We start from the raw sequence: 20421 nt of genomic DNA, 5'->3' as shown, positions 1-20421 counted from the left end.
ATTATTTCTTAAGGTCCCCTTTAAATAACAGATATTGCTTATATATATATATATATATATATATATATATATATATATATATATATATATATATATATATATATATATATATATATACAATATCAAAACAGGGGGGTTGTGGGAGCACTCTAAAGGCTTTAAAGTATATATAAGTATAATAAATGCTATTGCATATGTACCCAAAACAGGGGTTATTTTGTTACAAAGTTATGATCATAAAATTGATAAGCCACCATACCACGTCAAGGTAAACCCCGAATGGCGGTCCCTAACTTGTTTTATATTTTATGTGCATTTTAGCATTACCTGTAATCAATGTCCGTTGAACGCTGTTTTTTCACTAAGGGCTAAATCTGGGCGTTTGTTTTGGGAATATCTCTCCTTTAAAAGCCTGATTGCTGGCTGGGGAGGATTTAGCCCTTAGTGAAAAAACAGCGTTCAACGGACATTGATTACAGGTAATGCTAAAATGCACATAAAATATAATACAAGTTAGGGACCGCCATTCGGGGTTTACCTTGACGTGGTATGGTGGCTTATCAATTTTATGATCATAACTTTGTAACAAAATAACCCCTGTTTTGGGTACATATGCAAAAGCATTTATTATACTAATATATACTTTAAAGCCTTTAGAGTGCTCCCACAACCCCCCTGTTTTGATATTGTGTATATATATATATATATATATATATATATATATATATATATATATATATATATATATATATATATATGTATATGTATATGTATATGTATATGTATATGTATATGTATATGTATATATTGTATATATATATATATATATATGTATATATATATATATATATGTATGTATATATATATATATATGTATATATATATGTGTATATATATGTGTATATATATGTGTATATATATGTGTATATATATGTGTATATATATGTGTGTATATATGTGTGTGTATATATGTGTGTGTATATATGTGTGTATATATATGTGTGTATATATGTGTGTATATATATGTGTATATATATGTGTATATATATGTGTATATATATGTGTGTATATATGTGTGTATATATGTGTATATATGTGTATATATATGTGTATATATATGTGTATATATATGTGTATATATATGTGTATATATATGTGTATATATATGTGTATATATGTGTATATATATGTATATATATGTATATATGTATATATATGTATATATATGTATATATATGTATATATGTATATGTATATATATATATATATATATATATATATATATATGTATATATATATATATATATATTAATTTTTACACATCTTGCTTCAGATATGTTTTAATATGTAAATGGGAGGTTTCTCTCTGAAAGCTGAATTTTTTTTACCTTTTCTACCTTCTTAGTCTGCTTTGATTGTATGGTATACATCTGATGAATGAAAACATTTTACTTGTTAATTGACAGGGCTTTGGATAAAGAGAGAGCAGTTTTACTTCAGCAGAAAAAGCGAGAACATTTGTCAGGTGGGTTTAAAGTTTTTTTTTTTTTTTTGAATAAGGAAAATACTAAATAAAAAAAATAAAAATATATATATATATATATATATATATATATATATATTTTTTTTTTATTTATTTTTTTTTTTTACAAAGAGTATGTCAAATTACTTCAGTCTTTGAGAACTCTCTCTAGTTTTTAATTTATGGCATATTAGGTGCTAAAATTATTACCCTTGCTTTAGAGTTTTAGAGTTTAACGGTTGCCATAGACTTAACAATTACAATCTTTCCTGGAAAAGATCTTTCCAAGAAAGATTGTTTGTTTCAATACACACGTGTAGAGCTCAATTGTCAGATATACAGGTAGAAACAATAGAATTCTACCTTTATCTGATGAATCGGCAAAGGCACTCCATCAAAATATTCTGCCTGGGCCGATCGATGAACAAATCCATATCCAAGTCTTCTGCTGATATCGATCAGCTCGTTTACCACCATACACCCACCGAATATTGTATGAAAATTAGTTTCTTACCGTTATATTGGTGCTTGTTTGGCCACCTTAAGGTTAATTTGGCTAAGATAGCTCAAGATAAGGCGAAAGCATAAGGTCCATGGTACACAGGCCTAGTAATCACCCCAGTCTTTGTAGGGAGAACTGTGGACATTTATACCACTAGCAGCTTCCCAATCACTGAAATACAAAACACACAAGCGTTAATTAAAAAAACAAAAAAACAAAAAACAAAAACAGATTTGCACCTGATCAGTAACCCATAGCAACCAATCCGTAATTAGTATTTTTTTTTTTTTGCCAGCTTCAGGCAGAACACTAAGGGAGTTATTTAATAAAACTCGCATTTATCTAATATTTTTTTTATCTTATTTATCAATAAAATAACTCGAGAAAGTTGGGAAAAACCTAAATTTAGACCTGAGTTGTGCTTTTTTTCGGGTTATCGCCCGGAAATGCTGAAATTTTGGGATTATCGGACGAAACCCAGCACAGACTATGATATCTTTAATTGTAGAAGGGACATCACCCATTCACTTATACAGGATCTCGACCAGTTTGAGATGGTGGATTTTCGGATTCTGACTTTTTTGACTTCAGGTTATAATAAATTTCAATTTTTTTTTTATAATCTAAAAATTTGATCTTTGACCTGAAAAAAAATCGAGGTTTAGTAAATAATCCCCTAAAAGTCGAGGTTTGATCATTGTTACGGGTTACTGACGAGGTACCAATTTGCTGACATAAATGAGCCCCAATATCTTACAGACTGCCACTATCCGTTGGGTATTACTTTAAAAAGCACAAGTGAGTTACTGAGCAAAACCCATAGGACAGCACTAATGTTTTTGATATGGACAGATAAGTGTGTAGCCGCTGTTGTCCACTTGTAGAAGACTGTGAGGATCATAAATACCTGTGTGCTATTGGACCCAAATGGTACCCAAAAAGAGTTAAACCTTTTTGTTTTGTTTTTCTTAAAACATTGGAGAGAATATTTACAGAACTCTATGGGGTTTCCTTAAAAATCATTTGAAATATTTAGTTCTCCATCAGTAGGTACATAGAAAATGGTTGCTATTGGTTACTGCTTTAGAGAATCTGTTACAGTTCTTTCTGCATGACACTATTTTTAAAGGAGAATCAAACCCTTGTTAAAATCCCCTACCCTACATAGACCCCCTCCCGGCTCCCCCCCAGCCTAGGTGGTACCTTTTCTAAATGCCCCTAACTCTACTTACCCCTCAGTGCAGATTCAGGGCATCAGAGTTCACAGCAGCCATCTTCTTCTCTTCTGTAATCTTTGGGAATAGAGTGGCATATCGGCGCATGCGCAGTTGGAGCAATTTTCGCGACAACTGCACATTTGCAGAAAGTCACGGAAATTGCCGAAGTCCTGGAAGAAGACCTGGAGGTTACCAAAGCGGCTGAAGATGGCACCCGTGAACTCCGCTGGACAGAATCTGCACCCACCTAGGCTGGGGTGGGGCAGGCAGGGGGTCTATGTAGGGTAGGGGATTTTAGAAGCAAGGGTACTTGTTTTGACAGTTGAATGGGTTCATGCAGTTGGGCAAATGTTCTCTTCTATTGCTTAACAGTTTTTAAAGGGGCAGTATACCCCCTTGTTCAGCATGTGCTCAGTGACTTATGCTTGTGCTGAGCATAAAGTATTCTTATTGTTTTAACCCCAACACATCTGTTTTTTGTGATTTCAAGCTAAACAGGAACTGAAGTTATTCCAAGTTTGCTCCTTGTTAATAGGCAACAAAATGCTCTGCACAAGCCCTATTCATTGAATGTTGTATTTGCCCCTTTAAATCATGGAGACTATGGCCTTTATTTCCTGATTTACCTCTCTTAAGACTTTTATGATGGGGGTTAATTTAAAGCCTCATCCAATGAGTGACTGATTAACTTTTTCAATTAAGAGTGCCATACAATTCAGTAATGTCTGGCAAGATTGTGTGACCATTGATCTGTGGGTCCCTGAATGATAATTTTAAGTTATCACATGAGTTAACTGCTCAGAACATACTGTAAGGTTGATGACCCCAAATGTCATATATTTACTAGTCACCCTGGTATAGTATGCATCTGCATTTTTAATATAAAAATATTTTATATATTTCTAATCATCTGTTTTAATTTAGGGTCTTACCTTTCCACTTTCAGGGTTGTCTTATAGCAGCGAGGAACTGCTCAAAAGAAAATGTATACCAAATACGAAAATCACATATTGAAATTTCTATTATGATTAATACAATGAATCAAATACATGTAGCAAATAGGCAAATTTACCTTCATCTAATGCTAAAACATTTTTTCTAGTATTTTTGAATTACACAGCTGCATAGATCATCTCCATGGTTGGGACAATAGTGAAGCCTATTAAGGAAGCATGACATTCTTTGCCAGTGGGATCTAGTATTTACTTGATCTTGCTCAGAGGCAGAGACTGTTGATGCGATAATGAGTTAATAAATCCTAATGCCCCACATACCTTTAGGCTTTAACTTTTGTGACTCTAATGCAGATGATCTTCAAACCTGCTACAATGGTAGAGGCAACAGCGGAAGTCTTTTGTCTGGTAGGTACCATCTCAAGTGTGACCTTTACAAGCCTAAATTACCCAGAATCTTTCTGTATAAGGAATAGCGCTAAATTTCCTCCTACATTTGAGTCCTATAAACAAACCATTCCAAATCATCCATTATGCATAGCTAAATAACTACATGTTCTGTTTGCATACATATCTGAAAGCAAGCAGAATTGTATCCGAAAGCTTTCTGATGCCAGCTAATTTCATATTTTCTGTGATTTTGACACATGATTTTAAATTTGATATATAAATATACAACTCCAAGTTTGTAAAGACCTATTTCACTGTTACTTTATTTAATGTCCTTTGCAAAAATTACTTTATAATCACTAAATTTATTTTGATAAATTCAGTTGATCTTATTGGAATGATATGAAACAATCCTTTTTAATTATGTGTTTCAGTCTAGATTATAGTCTGTATCCCAGTCTATAAGCAATGCCTGCTAATGCGCTTTGTACATATACTACACTGATTGGGCATCGCAGCTATTATTATTATACTGTTTATTTTTAAGTAACGCTGGTTTATTGTGAAGAGCTGTCAAAAACTTTGACTAAAGTCAAGAACCTGCTATTATTTTGAATGTACAGTCATATGAAAAAGTTTGTGAACCCCTCTCAACAAAAAAGATAACAATGGTATGTCTTTCATTTGCCAGGAACATCTGAGTACTGGGGTGTTTTCTGAACAAATATTTTTAGAGAAGCAGTATTCAGTTGTATGAAATTAAATCAAATGTGAAAAACTGGCTGTGCAAAAATTTGGGTACCCTTGTAATTTTGCTAATTTTTTTTTTCTATAATGTTTTTATTTCTTTATGCTTTACACATAAATTGACATGTTACAAATGAAATAAAGTAAAATAACTATCAAGTACAAATCAAGTATTTATGAAATCAGAAATAGTGATTAGCATTTATACATTTTACCAAAGTCACCATCATACAGTACAGGTGTATCTCTATTTTCAAAAAAAAAGTAAACCACTTTATCAGTTTGTTTTATGTAGGTAGTGTGCCAGGTTACAAGTATTATTTATGGTTGAGGTAGATGACCTGTCAACAGTATGTCGGGGGGGGTTTCATTTTATTTTGTAGATGTAGATTTTCATACCATGTGGTATATTGAAATGTTTGTATAGTTAGCTGTCTAGTGATTAATGGTAGAGTATTTATGTATGTTAACCAGGTGTCAAATGTTTTCTTTTCTTTATTTGTCAGGGTTTCCACCCAGTCCAGGTGAAAGATATATTGTAATATTTGTTGTACTAGAGATATAGGTGGGGTTTATTGGGATAACCACTTAACCACTGGCTGCTGCTGCTAAACGTTCAGTTAGGGCTTTTTCTGGTTTAGAAATATTTGTAGTGGATGGGAATTTACTAAATATGGCCCAGGCAGCACTAATGAGCATTGTTTTCCAAGATAAATCTTTCCAATAACTGGCGATTTCCTCCCAGAGTAACTGCTCAATACTGATTACTGGTAACACCAAATTGGTTAGATTAGTTTGTCTTGAACTTCATAGGCAGTGTCAAATCATGAGAAAAGGTATTTAAGGTGACCAATTGCAAGTTGTGCTTCTGTTTGACTCGCCTCTTTAGAGTGACAGCATGGGATTCTCAAAGCAACTCTCAAAAGATCTGAAAACAAACATTGTTCAGTATCACAGTTTAGGGGAAGGCTACAAAAAGCTATCTCAGAGGTTTAAACTGTCTGTTTTCGACTGTAAGGAATGGAATCAGGAAATGGAAGGCCACAGGCACAGTTGCTGTAAAACCCAGGTCTAGCAGGCCAAGAAAAATACAGGAGCGGCATATGCAGAGGATTGTGAGTGTTTACAGACAACCCAAAGATCACCTCCAAAGACCTGCAAGAACATTTTGCTGCAGATGGTGTATTCTGTTCTACAATTCAGCACAATTTGCACAAAGAACATCTTTATGGCAGAGTGATGAGAAAGAAACCCTTTCTGCACTCACGCCACAAACAGTCGCTTGTTGTATGCAAAAGCTTATTTATACAAGCCACAGTCATTTTGGAACAAAGTGCTTTGGACTGATGAGACAAAAATTTAGTTATTTGGTCATAACAAAAAGCGATTTGCATGGCGGAAGAAGAAAACCGCATTCCAAGAAAAACACCTGCTACCTAGTGTCAAATTTTTCCATCATGCTGTGGGGCTGTGTGGCTAGTTCAGGGACTTGGGCCCTTGTTAAAGTCGAGGGTCGGATGAATTCAACCCAATATCAACAAATTCTTCAGGATATTGTTCAAGCAGTAGTCACAAAGTTGAAGTTAGTCAAATACAAGAGTCCTCTGCACTCAACCCATTATCAATATATTTAAGACAGCGACATTTTGTGCATACTGCTACTAAAAAATGCCTTACCCTTTAAACAAAACAGGGATTGTTTGTCCATATATTGCAATATATTTAAGCTGGCCAACTACGTCAGTCATCCCATATCTGGCCAGTCCTACGCTCAATTTTATCTGATTCATTAAGAATTCTATTGCTTCATTATACATTTTACAAAGGGACTAGGTTTTACCTGCAACTTACTTGCTGCTTTCAAAGTAAACCTCCATACTTGGCTGCCCTTTTATTAGACACCAGTGGGATCACCTGACTATAGCTGGGAAGGGTGGGAGCTACAAAGTTGAAGTTACACAGGGGTTGGATATTCCAACATGACCATAACCCTTAAGACACTTTGAAATCTACAAAGGCATTTATGCAGAGCTAGAAGTACAATATTCTGGAATGGCCATCACAGTTACCCGACTTGAAAACCTATGGGATGATTTGAAGCAGGCTGTCCATGCTCGGCAACCATCAAATTTAACTGAACTGGGAAATTTTGTATTGACAAATGGTCAAAAATACCACCATCCAGAATCCATACACTCCTCAAAGACTATAGGAGGCGTCTAGAGGCTGTTGCATTTGCAAAAGGAGGCTCAACTAAGTATTGATGTGATATCTCTGTTGGGGTGCCCACATGTATGCACCTGTCTAATTTTGTTATGATGCATATTGCATATTTTCTGTTAATCCATTAAACTTTCTCTGCTGAAATACTACTGTTTCCATAAGGCATGTTATATATTAAAAGGAAGTTGCTACTTTGAAAGCTCAGCCAATGATAAACAAAACTCCAAAGAATTAAGCGGGGTTCCCAAACTTTTTCATATGACTGTATGCTTCCCGATAAGATAATCCTCATGTTCATGTATGGGATCCGTTATTCGAAAACCCATTATCCAGAAAGTTCCAAATTATGGAATGGCTGTCTCCCATAGACTCCAATATAATGAAATAATCCATTAATAAAACAGTACCTTGTACTTGATCCTAACTAAGGTATAATTAAGCAAAACCAGCCTATTGTTTTTTTTTTTTTTTTAAAGTTTACATGATCTTCTAGTAGATTTAAGGTATGAAGAGCCAAATTACAAAAAGATCCATTATCCAGAAAACCCCAGGTCCCCAGCATTCTGGATAACCGGTCCCATACCTGTACTATAGATCACATTTTTTATACTTCATGCACTGCTTTTTTATAATATACTGCTTGTCATTTTATGTATTTTTGCAGATGGCGACACCAGTGCTACAGAAAGTTGTGATGAAGTTCCCATGGAACTGTACACTGCTTTCCAGCACACTCCAACAACCCTTACTCTCACTGCCACTAGAGTTAATAAGGTTAATGACAAAAAGAGGAAAAAAAGTGGTGAGAAGGACCAGAATAATTCTAAAGTTAAGAAGGCAAGTGTAAAAAATCAATTTTTTTTAAGTATCTTCTGTATAAAGCAACATGGTAACAGAAATTCTCTTGAGGAAATCTGGAATACATTTACAAAAAACGCGATTGTAAAGTGTTTTACATTAATTCATACTGATGGTTTACATATTTTAGCACTTTGATTGTTTTAGCTTCTGAAAAGTATATGGTCCATATTTTCACTCTATCTTGATATAGTACTTCCTTTCAAAACAAGTAGAATGTTTGGGTGTAGCCATGGAGCTTATATTGATATTTAATTAAATTATAGTGTAAGACCTGTTTTGAGCTCAATGTTTGTGAAGATCACTCCATAGATTCCAGTTGTTCTTCACCATTTCACAGTCCAGCTATCCATTCAGCAATTCATTGCCTACATTTGTAAATCACAAGAGATGTTAAACAGGGCACATACAATGCAGTAATTTTGTTTTGTATGTAGACTGTGAGTACACTCATTCAAGTACATGGTGGGCTAAGGGGTTTATTTGAGGCAGTAAGGGGAAACCTGTTATTGAGACACTATTCAAGTACAAGGATCTTTTTTTTTTTTTTTTTTTTTTTTGAGATCACAATACCGTGATGATGCTTTGTGCTTGTTTGTATTTATAGTTGGAGTTCTTTAGTTGGAGGCTTCATAGGAATTGACAGCTATGCAATCCTGTGTACCAAGATTAGCATATATTACTGTTGTAGTTGGTCCCATGGGGTACAGTGTGGACTGTAATTGATTTTAATTTATAGCACAGTGATTTATATGACAGCACTGGATTTGGGTTGGAATTTAACTGGCTAAGAGCCTCATAGGTATTGATTCTTGGAAGTGACTAAAGGTGGCCATACATGGGGCGATAAAAGCTGCCGACAGACCAAGTGGGCAGCTTATTGGCCCGTGTATGGGGGCCCCCCGGACGGGCATCCCCGATCGAGAGATCTCGATCGAATGGGACACAAAATCCCGTCGGATCGCGGCCGCATCTGATCTCAAGGTGGGCATATCGTAGAGAGATCAGCTCGTTTGGCGACATCGCCAAACGAGCGGATCGCTCTGTGTATGGCCACCTTTAGTTAAGCTTACTATATAATCATGTTAAGAATGGACAGCTCTATAATAAATAGGCCATGTAGTTGATTAGCAAAGCTTAGTGCTTTTCCAGCCTTACATTTTTTTTTCTGTTCAAAACATCTGTACCACTGTTTATTTTTTCCAAATGCTTAATTTTAAAGGGATAATTTGTAAGCCCTAATTGTGACAGTTGGACAGCCCATCGGCTACCCTATAAAATAGAGTATGAAATCTGTCAACTTTCTTTCTGATTAAAAAATAATGCTTAATTTTTCACGGGAATTCAGGCCGCATCAGGCAGCTGTTTCAAAAACATAAAAAATAACTATCTTCATTCAATCAAAATAGTTTAGCTGCCCTGGCTGATTTGCCAAAAAGGGGACTATATGCACCTACATCCACATGAACAAAATGAACTAAGCTTGTATTAAAAATATAGTCTGCCTTTTTCAATATAAAAAACAATCTTTTACCCTCCCTAACACTCTTTCCATCCTCTGGAATTTTGTACTTTTTTATCTATTTGGTGAATTAATTGTATTCTATGGAGTCTAAAACTACCATCTAGCTTTTTAAGACGCATGAAACTTGAGTTTGGGCACATTATTTTTTAGGCAACTGAAAGAATTAAAGGCACTGTTGTCGTTTCAGTAAATCTGTTAGATAACTTTTTAATCTTAATCCAAGTACAGTTAAAATTGGCCAATTCTGATTAAACATCCCCGAATCTGTACTTTTACTTGTCTCTTATGATCTACTTAAAACCATGATTTCTTTCAGACATATTTGCAAATTTGAAGTTCACAATATTGCTTATAATCAGTTATCAAGTTCCTATAATATCATAAAATAGATTGAATCACATCATAAAGGGTGGTGTAGCCAATGAAGGCATTCAGCAGGAAAAAACTGTTGTAATAAGAGTGCTTGTTTTCGGATACTAGAAATGTCCAATATATAGACTTAGATTCAGGAAAATTGTATGTTGCTTCTTGTTTCCATATATTTTACTAAGATATGTCAATAGCTTGATGTCTTTATTTTTATTTTTTGTCTCCTTTAGGCTTTTCGTGAAGGATCAAGAAAATCATCACGTGTTAAGGTACAGTTTGGTGTTATTTTTATGTGCATCTTAAAGGGATAGTATAACCATAAAAATGTGTTGCACCAAAGGGTTGTAGAACTTTGACTATGGCACTGATGCAATCCGAGCTATGAGTCCATTTATTTCTCTCATCCAGTTCATACTTGTGCTTCTCAGAGTAAAATGTAGGCACATGTAGCCTGCACCCCTAATATGCAACAAAGATGAACAAGTCTGTTGTGCCAAACAGAAGTTTGACTCTAATGATACATTCGAGAATTACAGACAGCCTAAAAAAACACTGCCTCCTTCCTATAAGACTATACACAACAATGCACACAGGTCAGTAGTTAGCACTGACACAAGGTGACTTAATGGAGACCTACATAGCATGAGTGTGCAGATTAATTTTCTGCTTTTCATTCTCGTTTCTATAGATGGTTAAAAGGAGAGATTTATTTCACAAACCGTCCTAACACGTGAAGTATATTTATCCTTTTAACCTTCTATACACGGGTCCTGTTCTCTTAATCTGAGCCAGTTGGAACCTACGAGTAAAAAAATAAATAAATGGAGGTCTTGCTTCTGTCATAAGTCCTAAAAGTAGTTCTGTCTCCTGTGCTCTTTAGTTGGAAGAGCACATTCTTTATGGTAGAATCAGTGTTCACAAGCTTGTAGCATTCATGCTTTTTTACGCTTCTATGAGAGTTCACTTCATGTTAGTCCCGTGTTGGAGATTGAATTTTCTTACCTAAGGTTTAAAAAAAAAAAAAAAAAAAACTTTTGATCACTTGGCTTTGCCATATATTTGCAATTGGTTGGATGTAGAAAGTACAGTCTTACTGGAATAAGTCAATATATTTTTGATGTGTTCAGCTTTTGTGATGTGATCAATATCCATAGGTCCTTTTTCTCTCTACCAAAAAAAAAGCTAAAGAGAAGTTTGTGTCTTAAGTGAGTACACTAAAATCCCTTTTCTGCTGGCTGGGAAATTTGAATTTGTAATACTCATTCACATTTTTAGGGCTCTGCTCCAGAAATGGATCCCTTAGACAATTATGCTTTTGGATGGGAAAATAAAATCAAGACATGGATGGACCACTATGAAGAAGCAAGCAACAACCAATATAGTGAAGGAGTTCAAAAAGAGGCACAAAGGATTGCTTTGAGACTCAGTAATGAAAATGATAAAAAAGAACAGATAAAGTCCAGCTTTGACACCAGCAATCTAAGTTTCAAACCACCAGTAGAGGTGAGCTCTTTGCTTTTCACAGAGTACTTTGTTCAACATACACCTTCAATGTCTTGCATTTTGTTAAATCAATTTTTTTGGGGAATACTACAAAAATGATGTAATATAGACAAAATGGAAATAGGTTGTATTTAGAAAATGTGATTTGTTCAATAATCAAATTGCTCTTCAATATTCTGTTATCGGCTTTCTGTCTCTCTTCATCCTCTCTTCATGCAGTAGTCAGATTTTGATTGAGGGATAACTAAGACAGTTGGCTCTAATACATTATCTAGGCAAGGTAAGTGAACATGTATAATAAATAGGGACCGCACCTCTAATCCATCCAGACCCTTACACCATCCAAGCATAAATACAGCATGAGGTGGTGCTCCACTGGAAAACAAAAAAGGTTACTATAATGGACAATTTTTTCTTTTGTTTTTTTCAACTACCAGCACTCAGGTTAATGGTAATAATTCTGGCTAGAAAAAAACTAATTAAAACAAAAAAACTGAGCCCGGGATGCAAGTTATCACACAAATGCTCCAAAAATATGGTTAAAACACATATTTCTTTATGTACCGGTTCATAAATAAGTTATTACCACTGACCTGAGTGACAGTAGTTTGACTGAATCTTTTTTTTTTTTTCTTTTGTTTTTACCTTAAGGTTAGTGAACACCAGTAATGTATTAGAGCTGTCAATTAAAATCCTCATTTAGATTTCCGCATGGAGAAGAAACGGGTTGCTGAGAGGGCAGTACTTGATTATCAGAATTTGTAATTGATTATATTTGAAACATTTCTTATTTCCACTTCTTCCATAGACATTTCCTTTTTAATTCTTTAATGTATTGACCTCCAGTTATCTCAACATTTTATTGTTGTAAGCCTTTACTGCCTATTACTTTGGTGCATAGACACAATTACTGCCCTAATAATACCTTCTTCTCTTGGAGAAAACTGCAAATGTTAGCTATGACGGAGGTAAAATGGAATGGGAGGGCATGATCTGGCATACTAACCCTAACTGAGGCAGGCAAGGCCACACTTGATTTTGATGCACCAGCAATACATATTGTGAATTTTATGCAGTAAAATAATGTCTTGTCCCTACAGAGCTATCTACAAAAGAATAAAAAAATTTTAAAGGCTGCCAAAGACTTGCTTCCTGAAACACTAATTATAGAATACAGGGGGAAATTTATGCTCCGGGAGCAGTTTGAAGCAAATGGGTATTTCTTCAAAAGGTATGTGTGTTTTGGTTTTGTATTTACTAAGCTTTATTCAACATAAGCCTTATGCATAAATCATACGCTTAAATCAAAAGTGTAGCCAAAGTTATTTGCGGCTTCATTAGGTGTCACTGATAAAAAAAAATTAGAAATTCAGCCATTGGAGAAGTTGCTCAACTACAGATACCCCTATGCAATTAGAATTACCATTTATGTACTGTCCATGAACCAATTCATGCCTCTTCAACAAAATGAGGGTACTACACTGACTTTTTGGTCAACAGTTAATGTGTATAAATGTGCCACAGAAAACTTTCCACAGTGGAGTGATAGATGTGCTTGTTTAGCAGCCTTACTGTTATTAGTTATTTATATAGCGCTGACTTATTCCTCCACTGTGTGCAGAGATAATACATCATTCACATCAGCCTTGACAAACAAGTTTATCTGCCTGCGGAGCATCGTCTGTGTTGACATCGTCTGGCCCTAGCCTAAAAGTGCATACAATGTGACCTTATTTGTGTGGGTAGATAAAAGCATTTACTTACTGGATCTTAAAAGTCAAAATGTATTGGCAAAATAAACCAAAGTAGTTAGGAAAAATTGTGCAATTGTGTCGATTCTATTGCTTTGTTATTAAAAGCGGTAAAACAAAAGTATAATTTACTCTTATACACTTAAACTTGTTTGGTTTATCTTTTTTTTTTTTGTTTGTTTTTTTTTTCCTTTTTATGCTTTCCATAGGCCATACCCTTTTATTTTGTTTTATTCTAAATTTCATGGATTAGAAATGTGTGTTGATGCAAGGACATTTGGAAATGAGGCTCGATTTATACGACGTTCCTGTACCCCTAATGCGGAGGTATGTTTCGGACAATTTATATGGTATTGAATAAGTTAAACGTTTATGTCTTGAAATTCTTGAACAACTTTCCTGTTGGTACAGGTATGGGATCAATTTTTCGGAAACCATTTATCCAGGAAGCTCCAAATTACGTAAAGGCCATCTCCCAAAGACTCCATGTTATCCAAATATCCAAATTGTTTGAATGATTTCCTTTTTCTCTGTGATGATAAAACAGTACCTTGTACTTGATCCAAATCTGTTATCCAGAAACTCCCAGTTCCTAAATATTCTGAATAACAGGTCCCATACCTGTGTAGCTAGCAGAGATTACCCTGGCAACCAGGCAATGTTTGAATGAGCGTTCTGAAGATTAATAGGAAAGGGCCTAAATAGAATGTATCATAAAAGTAACATTGTTCTTGCGATTTTAAGACTTTTTGTCCAGGCACCCATTTTTGGTCTGAAATATCGTAACAGACCCCTTTAGCATATAATATGGCTACATATAGAAAACAAAACATTGCTATAACATACTATACTATAACTGGTACGGTTCCACAGATATCTAATGCTTTCAATAAGTATTTCCACTAATGTACTCCATGGCTGGCTTCCCCTTCCATACAATTATTATTGCCATCCTTTCTTTTTTTTTTTTTTTCTCACATATTTGTGGGTCAATTCAGATTTCATTACATTAACTTTTGTTACCCTTAATTCAGCAAAGGAACAACTTGCCTGCTTTTTGAGACATTACAGTAGCAGAAGGTGCATGGCAACCGTAAGTGGAAAGACACTATCCATCAAGTTCAACCTTTTAAGTCTATAAATAACCTGCCTAACTGCTAGTTGATCCAGAGGAAGACAAAAAAGCCCCATCTGAAGCCTCTTCAATTTGCTTCAGACGGGATAAATTCCCAAGATGGTAATCGGACCAGTTCAACCCCTTCTTAAAGCTATCTAATGTATCAGCCTGTATGACTGATTCCACATCTTCACAGCACTCACTGTAAAAAAAAAATATATATATTTAGAAGGAACCTCCTTTCTTCTAATCAGAATGAGTGCCCACGTGTCGGCTGGAAGGACCTACTGCAAAATAAAGCATTAAAAAGATTATTATATGATCCTCTTAAATTGTTATACCTAGTTATCATATCCCTCCTTAAGCGCCTCTTCAGTGTGAACAACCCAACTTCCTTTCCTCTGAGACCAAAACTATATGGCTTTTTCTAGATTGGGCCTTACCAGTGCTCTGTACAGTGGAAGAAGAACCCCTTCCTCCCACTAATTTATGCCCCTTTTAATACAACTCAAGACCTTGTTTAACTTTGAAGCTGCTGACTGGCATTGCTTGCTACAGCCAAGTTTAGTTTCTACAAAGAATCCAAGGTCCTTTTCCATTATGGATTTGCCTAGTGCAGTTCCATTAAGGGTATAAGTGGCTTGGATATTTTTACATCCCAGGTGCATAACTTTAAATTAATCAACATTGGATCTCATCTGCCACGTAGCCACCCAGATTGCCAGTTTGTCAAGATCCTGTTGCAAAGATGCTGAATTGTGGATGGAATTAATTGGGCTGCATAGTTGTGTTATCTGCAAACACGGATACATTACTTACAATACCCTCCCCTAAGTCAACTGAACAAGTTAAATAAAACTAGACCCAATACAGAGCCCTGAGGGACCCAACTAAGAACCTTACTCCAAGTAGAGAATGTCCCATTAACAACCACCCTCTGTACCCGATCCTGTAGCCAGTTTCCTATCCATATGCAAAGACTTCATTAAACCCAACAGACCTTAGTTTAGAAAGCAGTCGTTTGTGGGGCACTGTATTGAATGCTTTTCCCAACCGTCCGACATCTTACTTACCTCATCGAAAAAAAACAATCGAGTTTGTCTGACATGATCTATCCTCAATAAAGCCATGCTGATTAATGCCCATAATGTCATTCTCCATAACATAATTGTGAATGTGATCCCTTAACAAGCCTTCAAATAATTTGTCCACCACAAATCTCAAACTTACTGGCCTATACAGACAATACACCTTCTCCTTTCTACTGCCTCTGTCCCTCCGAAACTAAGGGAAATGTGAATTAGGGGAAATGTTTAGTTGATTCTTTTGATATCCATGGAGCTGTACCAGAGTTTATATTAGTCATGTATTCTTACGTACTGGACACCATGGTTAGAGCTTAAGGCGTTCATGGCCATTTGGCCCACAAATGTGTTATTGGACAACATGTCATCAACATAGACAACAAGTCTGCTATAATTCAAATGAAATTTAAAGTTTTGCTATAAGCCAAATAGTATTGATTCAGCAGTGCTAACCAAGATCAGTGCATCTTGGCTTTGCCTGCTTAGGCCCTGGTCTCAAACTTCATTCTTGCACCCTGTTTGACCTTTTTTTGTGAAATTTGGGTGACTTTTAGTGTGTTTCAGTGTAGCCGTTAAAGCAAGGATTTGGGTGCAAATTAGTAAAGGCAGGTCAGGGATCTGTTATGGGTAAAATGCTGAGACATGTTTAAATTAGGGTACAATGCAGGTGAGTTGACATGTTTGTAGATTATATTGTACGTAGTTTATCTGCATACCTGAAACCGGTTATACCAATAAGCTTTGATGGCCAAACTGTGATAAATGTTGCTTTTAGAGTTTTGAACTAATCCGCTCTGAACATACAACCAGAATTAGTAGTTTCCCAGATTAGAAATGTATAAAATCCATACCAAACAACAAGAGTGCATCCTAATGTTACATAGTGCCCATGCTCCCTGCCAATTTGAGGCTGCACTGTTAAACCTTCATATTTCTAAAAATTTGAGTCCTGCCATCTTTTTTTTCATAGGTGCGGCATGTTATCGAAGAAGGAACTATTCACCTATATATATACTCCATTTCAAGCGTTCCAAAAGGGGCAGAAATCACTATTGCTTTTGATTTTGATTATGCAAATTGGTGAGTAAGGGAGGATGGAATTCATATTTTTTTTTCTTTGTTTTTCTGAAACCTACAAGTAAATAAGTGACCCAATAGTATTATTGTATAAGATGTTGAGCCTTGGACCAACCATTGTAGGAAACCAAGTTACTATAACAATATTAACTCTATAGAGTGAATGACTGTCTGTTATTAATAGTAAATAGCACACCTGTCAGGTCTTTCTTCTGCAATCCTATGATCACTCTGCCAGCTAGAGAGTTAAGTATTTTCCACAATATGACTGTGACTTAGGAACATACAAGTTAGAAACACATAATCAGAATGTCCAAGCAAACCACCTACTGCCTCATAAATCTACTATAGACTATGAATTTTCCAATTAAATGAAGAGAAAGTGGTTATTAGCAGTCAAATGCTTTAATTTGTCACTTGATTTTTAGTGTTCAGAATTGGTTTGGCTAGGTACTAGATTTAACTGAATAGGAATTCTGCAAAAAAAAGTCTCTGGTCCGGCTATCTCTTGTAATTGGTGCTTCCCTAGAATACAAGACCTTGTTGGTTTTTTTTGTATTTTTAAACACACAAATGCCTCCCAAAAATGCTTTTAATAATGTGGAAATTTGTTATGCTTTAAAATGACTACTTTTTTTTATTTCTAAATCACAGTAAATATAAGGTGGACTGTGCATGCCTGAAAGACAATCCAGATTGCCCAGTTCTCCGATGCGGTACAGAGCCAACAGAAAATAACAGTGGCTATGAAACTAGAAGAAAAAAGGGAAGAAAAGAAAAAGAACTTTCAAAAGAACGAGAATCTCAAAACCAGAACATTGTAATAGATTCAGATGACGCAATTAACAAATTTAAAACATCAGATAATAAGCAAAGAAAGCTCTCCCCTCTTAGACTGTCAATATCAAACAACCAGGTAAGAATTTACATTTCTGTCATGATCCCTATTGACTTTGCAAAGTGCACAAGCTAAAATACTTTTCTTCCACAATATTTTAGCAGCCATAGCCAACAAACAAGTGAAGAATGTTAACAGGTTTACCACATAAGTAATCTTCCGTTTAGTTCAGGTTTGAATGCATAACTTTTCTTGTAGATGGTTTTCCTTTCAAAGGTGAGTATTCCCAGGACAAATCTAGGGAAAATATTCCTTTAAGAATGCAAATAAATGTTCTGCTTGTCAGGATTGGTATATACAGTAGCTTTATGCTATGAAAGTCTATTGAAACCATCATATGTACCCAAGGAGGCAATTTTTTCTGTAACAACTACATATTTAAAGGAGTATTACCTAAAAGCAAGCTGGCCAAATTTGGGAATGGGGGTGCATTTCAGGCTATTTTCAGCAGGCTGGAAGATGCTATGTCTACCATCAGCCTTTATTTAGCTTGGAAAAACGACTGCTTGTTAGACTTAAAAATTAACATTACATAATGAAGCCATTACAGTGCCCCTGACAAATTTTAAATCATTGAATATATTTCTGTGCTCTGTACCCTCAAACAGCTCTGAGCAGTTTTCAGCAGGTGCCACTTGGAACTGTTAACATCAAGACTGGTTTCCCCATAGTAATTTGCTGTTGCTTTTACAAATTTGAGCCTTGACATTTGAAGCTAAATGTATTTTAGCCATAGTAGTTGTAATTTTTTATCCTTTTTTTTTATTTTTTTTTTAAATAAAAATAAATGTACATGTCTGATTTCACCTCACTGGAACAGTATACTTCAGAGCCTGCATTGCTTGGAATTTTAGTTTATTTGTGTAAACCACTGACAAATTTATCGCCATAGGGTTATACTCTGGTTTAGTGGTTGAACAATAACTTCCAAGGTTTTTGAGCCTTTAGAAATGGACATACATGTCCATAGAAAATTGTATTGTAAACTAAAGGAAACTTTTTTTTTTTTAATTAGTATTGAATACTTTATTGTAAAGTTAACACTAATGTTCAGATGTGTCTAACACCACTGAAGGCTAGTCTTCAAAAAAACAAAATAAAAACAATTCTGGGGTGTATTTCTTGTTGTATTTAATAGAAAATACTTTTTTTAAGGGGGCAATTCATTCTCTTTCAAAACATGAGGGTTTGCAGTAGAATTTTACTTTTTGTTTTCCTCCAGCCAAACCATGTTTTTATTAGAGTGACTGTGTGATGTGCATGTTGTGGTCCATCACTAAAATGCTATGTTATTTACTCCTTTTTTCTGAGGAATATTGTGATATCAATAACCCTAGGTTCTTTGGAGCAGTTGTAGCCTGCATTTTTAAGGCTTTTTATAAATACACACTTTACTGGTACTTTTCAGTGTATTTTGGCACAGTTTAAAATGCAAAATATGGTTTTATTATTTCTATCATGAGTACTACAACGATAGCCTGGTTCAGTGTAGGAGCCATTTGAAAGGATTATTTTGGATTTGGTTTTAACACTGATTGATCCTCTGTTCATATGTAAATTGCACAGAAGCACCTTTGTTCAAAGATATAATTCAAGTCTTTGGTCTGGATTTGCTAGGTTTAGTATCCCTTGAGTAAATAGCGCAGCGGAGCTTCTATAAAGCAGTCATTTCCATCCCATCTTTCAGGAGCCAGATAATAATGATGATATAGAAGACAAAACTCCTCTTAGCATTGACGTAGAAATGGAAACAGAGGAGCAGATTGCAGAAAGGAAAAGGAAGATGGTAAGTCGGGGAAGATAGTTTCTAGTTAAAGCTGTCACTTGGCCTTGGTGACAACTGCTCTTCCCATGCTGACTGTTGCTTCCTCTTAGGCTTTAGACAAAGATATAATAATTGCTTCCTGTCTGCATCGTTCTCTAATACAAGGCTTGCTTAATGCATTCATTTCACTTGGCTCTATAAATGGCTCTTTGTTGATTTTTGTTCAAAGGCTTTATGTGGTTATGGTAAATACATTTTCTGCATATTTGCACTGCTTTAAAGGCTTTCCCTCTGCTCCTCATTGAATCATAAAACTTATTTGATATGCTTGATTTTGTACAGTATATATTTCAAAACTGTGTTTGAAAGTAAATGTTCTCGCACATTCTGCAGTTAACGTCGGTACAATTAAAAAATGTACTCAAATTTCCTGTTGATAATCAAATCAACTTGTAACACCTTCTTTGAAGCTTTGATTATCCATACTGCCAAAGTCTCCAGAAGCAGTGAGTAAAAATTGGGTGTGGGTTAAAAATTCTTTTTTTTTTGGGTGGTTTTTTTTTATAAATAAAGCACAATATTTTTTATAGGTTCAGACCATTTTATGCATCACATTTTAGCAATTCCTCAATCACTCCTAAGTTTAATATCACATTCATGCATGTCACTTTAGGGACCGTTTCGCTGAGAGCCCTCAAAGCAGGAGTGGCTATAGGAAACCCACACAGAGGTGAGGAGAACATACTAAATCCTTGCAGATTAGGGTTACCAGATAACTTGAAAATTCAGGCACACATCTAAAAAATCCAGCTAGAAGGGCTGCACTAATTGCAGTTAAATGTAACTGCTTCTATTAGACGTGTCCCTCAATTTTGAAGTGATCTGGTAACCCTATTGCAGATAGTTACCTATTCAGGAT

The 20421-nt window shown here is 35.2% G+C and overlaps 1 protein-coding gene across 4 annotated transcripts in view; it reads left to right on the top strand.

Annotated features, from left to right (window-relative positions):
* kmt2e.L (lysine (K)-specific methyltransferase 2E L homeolog) overlaps positions 1-20421 on the top strand; it is a 61434-nt gene that overhangs the window by 19043 nt on the left and 21970 nt on the right. For 2 of the 4 annotated variants that reach the window (XM_041586527.1, XM_041586530.1), the window contains 10 exons: positions 1467-1525; positions 4549-4602; positions 8219-8391; positions 10537-10575; positions 11582-11809; positions 12910-13040; positions 13770-13887; positions 16733-16842; positions 17494-17755; positions 19425-19523. In XM_041586527.1, coding sequence (XP_041442461.1) covers positions 1467-1525; positions 4549-4602; positions 8219-8391; positions 10537-10575; positions 11582-11809; positions 12910-13040; positions 13770-13887; positions 16733-16842; positions 17494-17755; positions 19425-19523 — 1273 coding nt within the window. The remainder of the gene's footprint in view (positions 1-1466; positions 1526-4548; positions 4603-8218; positions 8392-10536; positions 10576-11581; positions 11810-12909; positions 13041-13769; positions 13888-16732; positions 16843-17493; positions 17756-19424; positions 19524-20421) is intronic. The other 2 variants (XM_041586528.1, XM_041586529.1) reach the window with 2 other exon arrangements.

Source organism: Xenopus laevis, chromosome 3L (assembly GCF_017654675.1).
Source record: "Xenopus laevis strain J_2021 chromosome 3L, Xenopus_laevis_v10.1, whole genome shotgun sequence".
Lineage (NCBI taxonomy): Eukaryota > Metazoa > Chordata > Amphibia > Anura > Pipidae > Xenopus > Xenopus laevis.
The sequence above is the reverse complement of the archived record's forward strand: the minus strand, read 5'-3'. Positions and strand labels throughout refer to the sequence as shown.